The sequence below is a fragment of the Piliocolobus tephrosceles genome, chromosome 3 (genome assembly GCF_002776525.5).
Source record: "Piliocolobus tephrosceles isolate RC106 chromosome 3, ASM277652v3, whole genome shotgun sequence".
In the NCBI taxonomy this organism is placed as follows: Eukaryota; Metazoa; Chordata; class Mammalia; order Primates; family Cercopithecidae; genus Piliocolobus; species Piliocolobus tephrosceles.
The window spans coordinates 109,061,600-109,076,594 of NC_045436.1; the positions used below are offsets into that span (position 1 = coordinate 109,061,600).

At 35.4% G+C, this 14,995-nt stretch overlaps 1 protein-coding gene across 2 annotated transcripts in view; it reads right to left on the minus strand.

Moving 5' to 3' along the window:
* Positions 1 to 14,995, minus strand: part of CFAP299 (cilia and flagella associated protein 299) — a 679,361-nt gene that overhangs the window by 651,137 nt on the left and 13,229 nt on the right. For both annotated transcript variants that reach the window (XM_023222552.1, XM_023222553.1), the window contains exon 2: positions 341 to 471. In XM_023222552.1, the coding sequence (XP_023078320.1) occupies positions 341 to 471 (131 nt within the window). The remainder of the gene's footprint in view (positions 1 to 340; positions 472 to 14,995) is intronic.

Genomic DNA, 14,995 nt, shown 5'->3' on the forward strand with positions numbered 1-14,995 from the left:
TCAAAGTACAAAGAATTCTAAGGCAAAAGTCACTCATATTTTTAGTATATAAATGCATAAAACCAATAACATCAAATTACTTTTTAACAAGGCTTTATTAGTATGATGACCATATTTTGGTATTTATATTTCTTAAATTAGTAGCTTGAAGTTGCATGTGGCTTTATTGCAAGCATATTACAGTTGCTTCAGTTCCTCATCTGCGGAACACATGCTTAGGATATTCCAAGTTTTACCTGCTCCAGCCAGTGCTTCTAAATTAAACAATGCAAACGAAATTGAATTACTCCAGAGGTCTAGAATATAACATAAAATCTGGATTTGGAACATGGACACTTACTTTTGCTGAGCTCTTTCAGCCAGCCTTGAAATCTCTATAGCTGCTTTCCTTGCTTCAAAATCTTCCCTTTTCACTCTCTCTCCAGTCCCTCGGTAGCCTAGCTCCACCAACTGGCGGGCCAGGGTTTCATCCTAGAGAGAAAATCAGTTGTTAGATGAGTGGGCAAATGAGAAATATTACTTTTACCTACTTACTTACATCTTACATCTGCAATGTATACCAAGCAATTGCTTTAAATGAAAAAATAAATTTATTTAATAACTAGATATGACCTATTAGATACTAAAAACTAGAATTTTTCTAATACATTTATACACATCTGATTTGGTCTTCCCTTTCCCATATCTTTAAGATGAAAAAAAGAAAATGTCAATTGCTAGCTTTTCTCTAAGGAATTAGAGGACAAAAGTCTGTTGTGTTTTTAATCGATTTATGAGAACAGCTGTGGGTAATTAATAGAGTATCTTTAAAACAACAAAAATGAGACAATGGTGCTCATACACAAAAGATGTTTTAAAAACCAACGGCAAAATAAAAAGAACCAGCCTGCTATGAGAGAGTTCAATGTTTCAGAGCCTTACTTCCTTGAAGTCAATTAACTGATGGCACAGAATATTATAACTTCAAACACAACATAAAAAGGAGCAGATGAATTTCTTACTTAACCATGAAGATTGTTTCCATATTATGTTGGTACCAATAAAAAAACAGAAAAGTAGAAACCCAAGATCACCACAGAAAAACTTCAAATTGAACAAACGACTTCCCAGTATGTTAGGCCTTACACTTTTCTTATTTTAAGAATTATCGCATACATCTTTGTTATACTTAAAAAAATTGCTTCCCTATGACTCGACAAGGTATCATTTTTCATAAAGTTATTAGCATAAAGATTAAAGTATTAAACAACAGTATTTATATATTAATAAGGGTCATTATTATTTTAAATATAAAATATCTAAAACATGGTGAAAACAGAACCTATTTTATTATTATGAACACTTAATTACTATATCACTGTTAATGCAAGAACTGTCTAACAGTTAAAGGAGAAAACTTAAGATGTCTAGTTAACAGTCTATTCAAACCATAGTGGTTAAAATTTATAAGTATTCAAACAAAATAAAAAATTGTATACTGTAAGCCTAGAAACCTGCCACTTTTCTTTTATAATCATTGAAAGCAAACACTAAACTCCACATAGCAAAGTGTATACATTTGCCAAATGATTACAATGCAAAGCAACAGGTCTTGGAAGGCCCCAGGCTATTATTCTTGTTTCTGAGACATTCCCTTGCTTAATAGATTTCTCTACTCCTGGATCCTTTGGTGTGAACCACAAAACTGAGCAAATATCTCCACCTAGTGGAATTAATCTTTAATAGAAATACCAATGCAGATTTGGGGATTAATTTACAAAAGTGAGATCATTTGAGTAAGAATTTTCTTAAATACATTACTAAAAGTGAATTTGTAGAAAGGACTTTCAGCTCAGTGAGGTTGCGGGACTCTTCTGTAGGAATGTAAATTCCTTGTGGTCAAACATAGAATTTTGTATAATAAAGATTACTTACAATTTGCTATATTTATTTTGTATACTGAGCGAATTTTGTATCCCTGTGTGCTTTACCTGGGTTACACAAAACCGTTTGAATAACACAAAATCGTTTGAATAATTCTGGACTCATCAATGCTAAACTATATTGCAAGGATATTGCAAGAAATGGCATGATCTATTGAGAAAATAAGCTGAAAGTCAATACTGATTGCCTCACTTACCATTATCATACCCTGAACTGGTGGAATCATGAGTCATCTGTCCATTATGACAATGTATTTCTTGCATGTTTCAAAATATCCTAGGTAAGAGCAAAGCTTCTAGCCCGAAGGAAGTCCAATGCCCAAGGTTATCCAAGGAATCTGAGCATCGCTTGGGGGATTTGGCTTAAAATGGAATCTTGACTTGCATATTCGAACACAACTTCTTCCCAACCCCCAAAATAATGTCTTTAAGGGACACAAAGAAGACAAAGTCTCAGTGACTATCTCTAAGGCTTGGCAGGTCTCATATTGCCAGAATCCAGAAGAATTTTCCACCAAATATAAGGTAGATAGACTTGAATTGGAAAATAAAATCTATAGGTCCACTGGAAAGTTTGTTTTTTAAAAATTGCATATCCTTTTTACATTATCTGCCCTAGGATTCAGAAATGTGAAATCTATAACAATCAGAAGGCTAGTGGCTGGTCACTTACCTATCAACTAAATGAGTGCTACTAAATTCATTTTATCTATTTATATTTACAATAGTAATACATTATTGTTGTGGAAAACCTAGAGATATAGGACAAACATATCATCCACATCATATATCACTATGGTCTTTTTTTTTTTTTTTTTTTTTTTTTTTTTTTTGAGACGGAGCCTTGCTCTGTCGCCCAGGCTGGAGTGCAGTGGCCTGATCTCAGCTCACTGCAAGCTCTGCCTCCCGGGTTCACGCCATTCTCCTGCCTCAGCCTCCCGAGTAGCTGGGACTACAGGCGCCCGCCAACACGCCCGGCTAATTTTTTGTATTTTAGTAGAGACGGGGTTTCACCATGTTAGCCAGGATGGTCTCGATCTCCTGACCTCGTGATCCGCCCGTCTCGGCCTCCCAAAGTGCTGGGATTACAGGCTTGAGCCACCGCGCCCGGCCACTATGGTCTTATCACTCAGAGATAATCACTGACATCTTGGGGTATAGCCTGTCAATCCTTGCTCCTGACATGTGTGTGGGTGTGTTGGATTTCTTTAAACAAAAATAGTATCATGACTCCTGCTTGCAGGGCAGAGAGAAGGCACCTAGATGTGTACCCACTAGCACACCTTCCTCAAACCAGCACCACGTCCAGCACAGTCTCCAGTAGGGGCTCACTCCCCCTCCAGCTGCATTGCCTCTGTCACTGTGCTGAGTGCCTGCAGGGAGGCAGACACCGCAGCACCTGCTACCACTCTGCTGTGGTTGCCACACCTCATCCTCCTCCCCCAGTTCAGTGGATTCCAAACCTCAAAGAGCAAGAGAATAAAGTCAAGGCCCAATACAAGTCCCCCAGACTTAGAACACACAGTCCAGGAGTTGGCAGTTAAGCACTGGCCCCCTAAAATCTCCCAGAAATAAAGCCAGTCAGCTGAATCCATTTTAAACCACGATCAAACTCTCAAAGTCATCAAATAGGATAAAAGAAAAAAAACCCATCCCAATGTCAGAAACCTCAAAAATTGAAAGTACGTAAGCCCACAAGGGTGAGAAGGAATCAGCAGAAGAATGGTGAAAACTCAAAAAGTCAGGGTGCCTTCTTTCCTCTAAATGACCACATCACTTCTCCAGCAAGGGTTCTGAACAGGACTGAGATGGCTGAAATGACAGAAATAGAATTCAGATTATGAATAGGAACAAAGATCATAGGGTTACAGGAGTACATTGAAACCCAATGCACAGAAGCTAAAAATCATGATAAAACAATGCAGGTGCTGACAGGCAAAGTAGACAGTAGAGAAAAGAAGGTAACTAACCTGATAGAGTTGACAAACACAATATGAGAATTTCATTATGTAATCACAAGTATCAGTAGCAGAATAGACCAAGTGGAGGGAAGAATCACGGAGCTTGAAGACTGGCTTTCTAAAATAAGACAGTCAGAAAAGAATAGAGAAAAAAGAATGAGAAGGAATTAACAAAACCTCTGAGAAATATGGGATTAGGTAAAGAGATGGAATCTATGACTCACTGGTGTCCCTGAAAGAGATGGGGAGAATGGAAGCAACTTGGAAAATGTATTTCAGGATATCATCAAAACAACTTCTCCAATCTAGCTAGAGAGGGCAATTTACAATTTCAGAAAATGCAGAGAACCCCAGTAAGTTAATTCACAAGAAGATCATTTCCAAGATACGTAATCATCAGATTCTCCAAGATTAAAATGAAACAAAAACTGTTAAGGGCAGCTAGAGAGAAGTGTCAGATCAAATCTATCAGACTAACAGCAGACCTTTCAGCAGAAACTCTACAAGCCAGAAAAGATTGGGGGCCAATACTCAACATTCTTCAAGGAAAGAAAATCCAAACCAGAATTTCATATTTGGCCAAACCAAGCTTCACAAACAAGGAGAAATAAGATCCTTTTCAGACAAGCAGATGCTGAAGGAATTTGTTACAACCAGACCTGATAACTTACAAGAGCTCCTAAAGGAAACACTAAATATGGAAAGACCATTACCAGCCACTACAAAAACACACTGAAGTACATAGACTAATGACACTAAGAAGCAACCACATAAACAAGTCTGCAAAATAACTAGCTAAAACTATGCTGACAGGATCAAATCCACACATATCAATACTAACTTTGAATGTAAATGGGCTAAAAGCCCCAATTAGAAGACACAGAGTAGCAAGCAGGATAAAGAACCAAAACCTGTTGCTGTCTTCAAGAGACCAGTCTCACAAGCAATTACACACATAGGCTCAAAATAAAGGAAAGGAGACAAATCTACCAAGAAATGGAAAATAGAAAAAAGCAGGGGTTGCAATCCTAGTTTCTGACAAAACAGACTTTAAACCAACAAAGATAAAAAAAGACAAGGAAGGGCATTACATAATGGGAAAGGGTTCAATTCAACAAGACTTAACTATCCAAAATACATGTGCACCCAAGACAGGCGCACCCAGATTCACAAAGCAAGTTCTCAGAGACCTTCGAAGAGACTTAGACTCTCACACAATAATAGTGGGAGACTTTAACACCCCACTGACAATATTAGACGGATCATCGAGACAGAAAATTATCAAAGATACTCAGGACCAAAACTAAGCATTGAATTAAATGGAATGGATAAATATCTACTCTCTACCCCAAAATAACAGAATGTATGTTCTCCTCATTGCCACCTGTCACATATTCCGAAATCGACAACATAATCAGAAGTAAAACACTCCTCAGCAAATGCAAAATAATTGAAATCATAATAAACAATATCTTGGACCAAAGCACAATCAAACTAAGAAATTTAAGAAATCAAACTTAAAAATTCAATCAAAACCATAAATTACAGGAAAACTGAATAACTGGCTCCTGAATGACTTTTCAGTAAATAATGGAATTAAGGCAGACATCAAGAAGCTCTTTAACACTAAAGAGAACAAAGGTACAATATGCTAGGATCTCTGGGATACAACTAAGGCAGTGTCAAGAGGGAAATTTATAGTACTAAATGCCCACATCAAAAAGTTGGAAAAATCTAAAGTTAACAATCTAACATTACAATTAAAAGAACAAGAGGATCAAGAGAAAACAAATCCCAAAGCAAGCTAGCAGAAGACGAGAAATAACTAAAATTAGAGCTGAACTGAAGGAGACTGAGACACACACAAAAATATTCAAAAGATCAACAAATACAGAAGCTGGGTTTCTTGAAAAAAATAATAAAATAGGCCACTAGCTAGACTAATGAAGAAGAAAAGAGAGAAGGTTCAAATAAACACAATCAGAAACAACAGGGGGATATAACCACTAACCCCAGAGAAATATAAACAACCATCAGATAATACTATGAACACCTCTATGCACATAAACTAGAAAATCTAGACAAAATGGATTAATTATTGGACAAATAAACCCTCCCCAGACTGAACCAGAAAGAACTTGAATCCCTGAACAGACCAATAATGAGTTTTGAAATTGAGTCAGTAATAGCCTACCAACTAAAAAAGTCCAGGATCAGATTAATTCACAGCTGAATTCTGCCAGATGTACAAAGAAGAGCTCATACCATTCATGCTGAAACTATTCCAAAAAATTGAAGAGGGGGAAGTTCTCCCTAACTCATCCTACAAGGCAAGTATCATCCTGATACCAAAACCAGGTAGAGATACCACAATAAAAGAAAACTTCAGGCAACTATCCCTGATGCATATTGATGCAAAAATCCTCAATAAAATACTGACAAACCGAATCCAGCAGCACATCAACAGTTTCTCCACCACAATCAAGTTGGCTTCATCCTTGGGATGCAAGGTTTATTCAACATATGTAAATCAATAAACATAATTCATCACATAAACAGAACTAAAGATAAAAACCACATGATTATTTCAATAGATGCAGAAAAGACCTTTGATAAAATTCAACATCCCTTCATGTTAAAAATTCTCAATAAACCAGGTATTGAAGGAACATACCTTAAAACAATAAGAGCCATTTATGACGAACCCACAGCCAATATCATACTGAATGGGCAAAAACTGGAAGCATTCCCCTTGAAAACTGGCACAAGACAAGGATGTCCTCTCTGATCACTCCTATTTAACATAGCATTGGAAGTTCTGGCCAGGGCAACCAAGCAAGAGAAAGAAATAAAGAGTATTGAAATCGGAAGAGAGGAAGTCAAACTGTCTTTGTCTGCAAATTATATGATCTTATATCTAGAAAATCCTATCAACTCAGCCCAAAAGCTTCTTAAGCTGATAAGCAACTCCATCAAAGTCTCAGGATATGGAATCAATGTGCAGAAATCACAAGCATTCCTAAACACCAACAATAGACAAGCAGAGAGAAAAATTATGAATGTACTCCCGTTCACTATTGCCACAAAAAAAATAAAACACCTAGGAATACAGCTACCAAGGGAGATGAAGAACCTCTTCAAGGAGAACTACAAACCACTACTCAATTAGAGAGGATGCAAGCAGACGGAAAAATATTCCTTGCTCATGGATAGGAAGAATCAATGTCATGAAAATGGCCATACTGCCCAAAGCAATTTATCGATTCAATGCTATTCCCATTAAATTATCACTGAAATTTTTCACCGAATTAAAGAAACTATTTTAAAATATATATGGAACAAAAAAAAAAAAAAAAGAAGGGCTCATATAGTCAGGATAATCCTAAGCAAAAAGAACAAAGCTAGAGGTATAACGGTACCTGACTACAAACTACAAGGCTACAGTAACCCAAACAGCATGGTACTGATACAAAAACAGGTACATAGACCAATGGAACAGAATAGAGAACTCAGAAATAAAGCCACATGTCTACAACCATCTAATCTTTGACAAACCTGACAAAAAGAAGCAATGGGGTAAAGATTCCCTATTTAACAAATGGCGCTGGGAGAACAGGCTAGCCATATGCAGAAAATTGAAACTGGACCCGTTGCTTACACCATATACAAAAATTAACTCAAGATGGATTAAAGACTTAAATGTAAAATCCAAAACTATGACAACCCTAGAAGAAAATCTAGGCAATACCATTCAGGACATAAGCATAAACAAAGGTTTTATGATGAAATCACAAAAGCAATTGCAACAAAAGCAAAAATTGACAAATGGGATTTAATCAAACAAAAGAGCTTCTGCACAGCAAAAGAAACTATCATCAGAGCAAACAGAAAACCTATAGAACGGGAGAAAAAACTATCGTCAGAGTGCTAACAGAGAGCCTAAGCAGACTAGGAGAAAATTTTTGCAAATTATGCATCCAACAGAGGTATAATAACCAGCATCTAAAAGGAATGTAAACTTACAAGAAAAAAAAAAAAGACAATCAACTCCATTAAAAAGCAAAGGACATTGGGAGGCTGAGGCAGACAGATCACAAGGTCAGGAGTTCAAGATCAGCCTGTCCAACATGGTGAAACCCTGTCTCTACTAAAAATACAAAACATTAGCCAGGTGTGGTGGTGTGCGCCTGTAATCCCAGCTACTCAGGAGGCTGAGGCAGGAAAATCACTTGAACCAGGGAGGCAAAGGTTGCAGTGAGTGAGATGGCACCACTGCACTCCAGCCTGGGCCACAGAGCGAGACTCCATCTCAAAAAAAAAAGAAAGCAAAGGACATGAACACTTTTTAAAAGAAGACATACATATGGCCAACAATCACATTTTAAAAAGCTCAACATCATTGATTATTAGACAAATGCAAATCAAAACCAAAATGAGATACCATCTCATGCCGGTCAGAATGGCTATTACTAAAACGTCAAAAAATAACAGACACTGGCAAGCTTGTGGAGAAAAAGGCATGCTTACACATTGTTGGTGGGAGTGTAAATTAGTTCAATCATTGTAGAAGATAGTGCAGCAATTCCTCAAAGACCTAAAAACAGAAATACCATTTGTCCCAGCAATCTCACAGGTGGGCATATACCTGAAGGGATATAAATCATTCTATTATAAAGATACAGGCACACGTATGTTCATTGAAGCACTATTTACAATAGTGAATCAATCTAAATGCCCATCAACTACTTACTAGATAAAGAAAATGTGGTACATATATACCATTGAACACTATGCAGCTATAAAATGAATAAGATCATGTCCTTTTCAGGAAATGGATGGAGCTGGAGGCCATTATTCTTAGCAAACTAACACAAGAACAGAAAATCAAATACCACATGTTATCACTTACAAGTAGGAGCTAAACAGTGAGAACACATGGACATATAGAGGGAAGAAACACATATTGGCACCTATCAGAGGGAGGAGGATGACAGAAGGAAGATCAGGAAAAACTACTATGGGTATTAGGCTTAATACCTGGGTGAAAAAATAGTCTGTACAACAAATCCCCATGACACTTTTAGCTATATAGCAAACCTGTACATGTAACGCTGAACTTGAAATAAACGTGAAAGAAAGAGAAAAGTCTTATATATGCTTCAAAAATTAAAATATGTTGTAATTAATAAAGTTCAAATAAAGGTCATTGAAAAGTCTGCAGATTTAATCATTTAAACATTTATTCAAAAATGTGGATCATGCTGTGTAAAATATCTCATGACCTACTTCTCCAACAGTTAACAGCACATCTTGAACACTTTTCCATTAAATATATATACAATAAAACTTTAGTGATTACATATTCCATACAATTTGTAAGGACAGGTATTGTACATATTCATAATATACTATTGTGTCTTCAGTTCACTGCCTTCCTCTGACAATGAAAGTGATATGAAATCCTAATTTGATTTGCATTGCTTTGATTACTAGTGAGATTCACCATCTGTTTACACATTTATCAGTCATGTGCATTTCTTCCTTTTGAATTGTTTTGAATTATTAAATGAACCTTTGTTCATTTATTACTAATTAGTAACAACTTTGTGTGTGTAATAAATATATTAAATAAGTGCCTGCAAAATATCCACAAACAGTGTTCCTAGGTCATTGTTTTCCTGAAACTCTTACCAGTTTTTACACCAAAATGTTCAAAGCATTTAGGATATATTTTGGTGCCTGGTGTTGAAAGAGAAATACCTTTACTTTTTCAAAAAGTTTTTTATTCCAAAAGACACAGCTGAAACATTAACTGTTAAATATTGCTTCTTTTCTCCACTGATTTGAAATTTAACATTTTGGTATACTCAATTCTTAAATATATTAGAAGTGACTTCTCTATTTCTATTCTGTACTATTAATTAGTTTCTCTGACCTCTCAAGCATATCACAGATAGTGTGGACACTGCCCTCTCAACTTGCCCAGGGAGAAAGCCCTACTACAACTTGTTTGACCCCCACAGATTGCAAGTTTCACTTGTGTCAAGCTAACTGCTTCCAAGAACAGCAACTTTACTCAAGAAAGGTCAGAGTTGGGAGTGTCAGAAAGCATGGCATAGTCGAATGCCATCTTCTACTAATTTTGGCAATCTGGATAATTTATAATACCAGATTTCTTGATGTTAAAACAATATGACATTTTTGGAATGAGCTTATTGCAGGAGGCGTCTCCCAAAAACAGACTTTGGGATGTGGATTTGTGTGCAGAAAATTTACCAGAGAGCACTCTCAGAATTTGCACTTCCAGTGAGGTGAAGAAAGCAGGACTGGGCAGTCAGCAGCTCTGGAGGTGGAATGGTCTCTTAGAGTTGATCCAAATTGATTAAAGTGGCCACATCTTTACAATCTACAATAAGCAGTAATTTAAAGAGAACTACCCCAAGAAGGGAGTATGACTTTGGAAGACGTGAGTGTTTAGGGTGACTACAATCAGCATACTAAGGGGTTTGTCAATGTTGTTGATATTTTTAAAAAGCAACTTTTGATAGCATTGATCTCTACTATTTTTCAATTTTCTACTTCACTGATTTCTGCTCTCTGGTATTCCTTCTGTCTACTTGCTTGAACTCAATTTGTATTGTCTTAAAGCTTCTGAAGTTGAAGCTACTATTATTAATTTCTAGACCTTTCTCCTTTTCCCATATAAACTTTTAAATCTGTAAAGTTCCCTCTATAGATTCCTTTACGTATATCTAACATTTATACGTTTTGTTTTCTTTTTTATTCAAATCAAAAATTTTTTTTCTAATTTTTCTTTTAATTTCTTTTTTGACGTTGAGTTACTTAGAACTACCTTGTTTATTATCCAAATATTACGGAATTTGAGGAGTGTATTTCTGTAGCTGATTTCTAGTTTTAATTCTGTTACTATCACAGAACATACTTTTGTATGATTTCAATATTTTAAATGTATTGAGTCTTGTTTTATGATCCTGCATATGGTCCCTCTTCATAAATGTCCCATGAGCATTTGAAAAGAATACGTATTCTATTGTCGTGTGAACTCTAAGAGACCATTCCACCTCCAGAGCTGCCGACTGCCCAGTCCTGCTTTCTTCACCCCAGTGGACATGCAAACTCTGAGAGTGCTCTCCAGTAAATTTTCTGCACACAAATCCACATCCCAAAGTCTATTTTTGGGAGACGCCTCCTGCACTAAGCTTATTCTATTTATTTATATTTTTGAGACAAAGTCTCACACTGTTGCCCAACCTGGAGTGTAGGGGCACAATCATGGTTCACTGCAACCTCTGCCTTTCAGGTTCAAGTGATTCTCCTGCCTCAGCCTCCCAAGTAGCTGGGATTACAGGCGTGCGCCACCATCCCCGCCTAATTTCTGTATTTTTAGTAGAGACAGGGTTTCACCTTGTTGGCCAGGTTGATCTTGAACTCCCGACCTCAAATGATTCACTAGCTTCAGCCTCCCAAAGTGGTGGGATTACAGGCGTGAGTCACTGCGCCCGACCTTTGACTGCTCTTTAAATCTTTTACATACTTAACATTTATTCTAACTTCTGGTTCTATCAGTTACTGAAAAATGAATGTTTATGTCTCTAGTTACCATTGTGAATTCGTCTATTCTTTCAATTCTTATCAGTTTTGCATAATGCACTTTGAGGATCTGGTATGAGGCATGTAGGCTAAATGTTTATTAAAATGTATTGACTGACTTATTTACATATATTAAAAAGTCCTTCTTTTTCCCTGAAATACTTCTTGTTCTGAGGTCTACTTTGCCTGATATTAATATAGACATTATAACTCTCCTTTTCTTTATGCTTGTATGATACATAGTTTCCATCTTTTTAATCTATTAAAATTATCTATTAATGATAATATGAAATTAACATTATATTAACATTATTTATAAATCATAATTTATGATTAATAAATCATTAATTATAAAACAATTTAATATAAATGTATTTACGTTAATAGATTGTTAGTTTAACATTATGTTAATATATAACATTATTAATATTAATCTTAATAATTTACATTATTAATCTATTAATGTTAATACATTTGCATTAAGTTGTTTTTATTTATATTTAACGTGGGATGGCATATATGGCTCTTGAACTTTTATCTATTCTGACCATCCCTGCCTTTAAATTGAAGTGTTCAGATCATTTACATTTAATGTAATTTTCAGCATGGCTGGGTTTTAATATATTACCTTGTTATTTCTTTTTTATTAGTCCCATTTGCTTTGATATTTATTTTTTATTTCTTTTTTTTGTTTCTTTTTTATTTCCATTTTGTCTCAACTATTATGTTTTTAGTTACATGTCTACTTTACTTTTCAGCAGGTGCTCTGTGATTTACAAGAATTATTAGCTTATTAATTCTACTTTCAAATAATATTATACCATTTCAAGTATAAGAACCCATTGCAACATTATCCTCTCCTATCTTTTGTGCTATTGTTGTTTCATATTGTAGTTCTATGCATGTTATAAACCACAAAATGCAATGTCATTATTTTTCTTTCAATAATCAATAACCTTTAAAGAAATGTAAAACTGAAAAAAAAATTTGTATTCACATATAGCATTTCTGGTGCTTTTCATTCATTTTCACTTTGATCCAAGTTTCCTGCTGATATTTAATTTTCCTTCAACCCGAAGAACTTCACTTAACATTTCTAATATGTATCTGCTAACAACAAATTATTTTGGCTGAAAAAATAAATTATCTCACCTTACTCTTTTCTTCTGATATAGTGTTCTAGCTTGACTTTTTTCCAATCTTTCAGCACTTTAAAGGTGCCATTCATTTTTCTATGGCTTGCATTGGTTATTTTTTATTTATTTATTTAATTTTTTACTTTAAGTTCTGGGATACATGTGCAGAAAGTGCAGGTTTGTTACACAGGTATATATGTGCCATGGCGGTTTCCTGCATCTATCAACCCATCATCTAGGTTTTAAGCCCCGCATGTATTAGCTATTTGTCTTAATGCTCTCCCTCCCGTTGTCCCCCATCCCCCATCAGGCCCCGGTATGTGATGTTCCCCTCGTGTGTCCATGTGTTCTCATTGTTCAACTTCTACTTAGTAGTGAGAACATGTGGTGTTTGGTCTTTTGTTCCTGTCTTAGTTTGCTGAGAATTATGGCTTCCAGCTTCATCCATGTCCCTGCAAAGGACATGAACTCATTCTTTTCTACGGCTGCATAGTATTCCATGTGCCACATTTTTTTTTTTATTCATTCTATCATTGGTGGGCATTTTGGTTGGTTTCAAGTCTTTGCTATGGTAAATAGTGCTGCAATAAACATATATGTGCATGTGTCTTTATAGTAGAATTATTTATAATCCTTTGGGTATATACCCAGTAATGGGATTGCTGAGTAATATTCAGTCATTGCTGTCTTTGGTATACTTTATAATGTGTTCTTTTACTTTTGTTTTTAAGATTCTCCCTTTATCACTCATTTTCAGTGATTTTATTAAAATATTCCTTGGTGTAGTTTTCTTTGCATTTATTCTGCTTGGAATTCATTGAACTTCTTGGCTCCGTGGGTTTCTAGTGTTCATAAAATTTGGAAACTGTTTAGCCATTACCATTTAAAATGTATTTTATTCCTTCCTTCCCTTTGTTCCTTTTGGACTCCATTTAAATGTATGTTAGACTGCTTGACATTGCCCCACATGTTACTGAGGCTTGTGCTCATTTTCGTTTACGTCTTTTGTTATTATCTTATTTATTGCTGGTGAACGGAGTTGTTTTCACTCAACTTTTAATTTTCTTTCTAAACTCATTTGTTATAAGATTTCAGCTAATTTTTCTTGTATTTTCATTGTAGATAATCATATTGCCTATATGTAATTATATTCCGACTCTTTTCAAATATTTATGACATTTTCCTTAAGTTGCAGCACTGCACTACTAGACTGCCAATAAAACACTACTAGTAGTAGCAACCATTTTATCATGTTTCTGATTATAATGCTAACCATTCAAGTGTTTAAACACTGAGTATGACATTTTTCTATAAGTGGTGAAAATAATCCTTACCAAGTTACAGTAAGAGTGGCTTTAGAATTTTATCTGTTTTTTCTTCATCTATAGAAATAACCTTTTTTTAAAATTTAATATCATGAGTTCATCCTTGCAGTCCTATAACAAATCATACTATTTTCACTCTGACATATATTCTTGGATTCATTTTAAATTTCTTTCATTCAGTTCATAAGTAAAGTTAGACTTCAGTTCAGTTTTCTTTTCTTTTTCTTTTTTCTTTTCTTTTTTTTTTTTTTTGCTTCTTAAAAATTCATGTCAGGGCTACGCATGTTCTATAAAATTTGAGAAACTCTCATCATTTATTTGTGCTAATTTTTATTTATACAAGTCAGACATAAATATATTCTCCTTGTGAAATATTAAAACATGGCATATGTAGTAAATTTGTATTGCATCAAATTATCTAAGCCGAAACTTCATTTCCCATAATTTTACTTCCTTGGATAGTTACATGCTAGGGTGAACCACAAGTGACATTTGTAATACATTTAGAAAGGAGAAGTGAAGGAGCAGCAATATTATTTTAGCTTTTGGAGGCTCTCTTCCTTAAACTTCTCCAACTTCTGTGTCAAGTGCATGGTTAGCTCTGTGACTATAGGTGCCGGCTTCTCCTGCAGAATGTCCCCATCATCAAAATTGTATGGCTGGCAGGGTCATGAGCACCTGACAGAGGTTTCAGTCTGTCCTCACAGATTCTAGCTTACCCTTGCAGGTCTCAGTGTGACTTCAGGTTCCAGGACCAGACACCAAAGACATAGCTTTCATAAACAGTGTAAACAGCTCTCATGTTGTGCAAGGACAAAACTCTACAAAATAAATTATGTGTGTTTGAAGAAAATTGAAACTGGATCCCCTCTGTGCACCATATACAAAAATTAGCTCAAGACTGATTAAAGACTCAAATGTAAAATCCAAAACTATAACAACTCTAAAAGAAAATCTAGGCAATACCACTCAGGACAGCAGCATGGGCATGTGGGAGCCCTGGATCCCACAAGAAAATACTACAAATTGGGTAGCTCAAA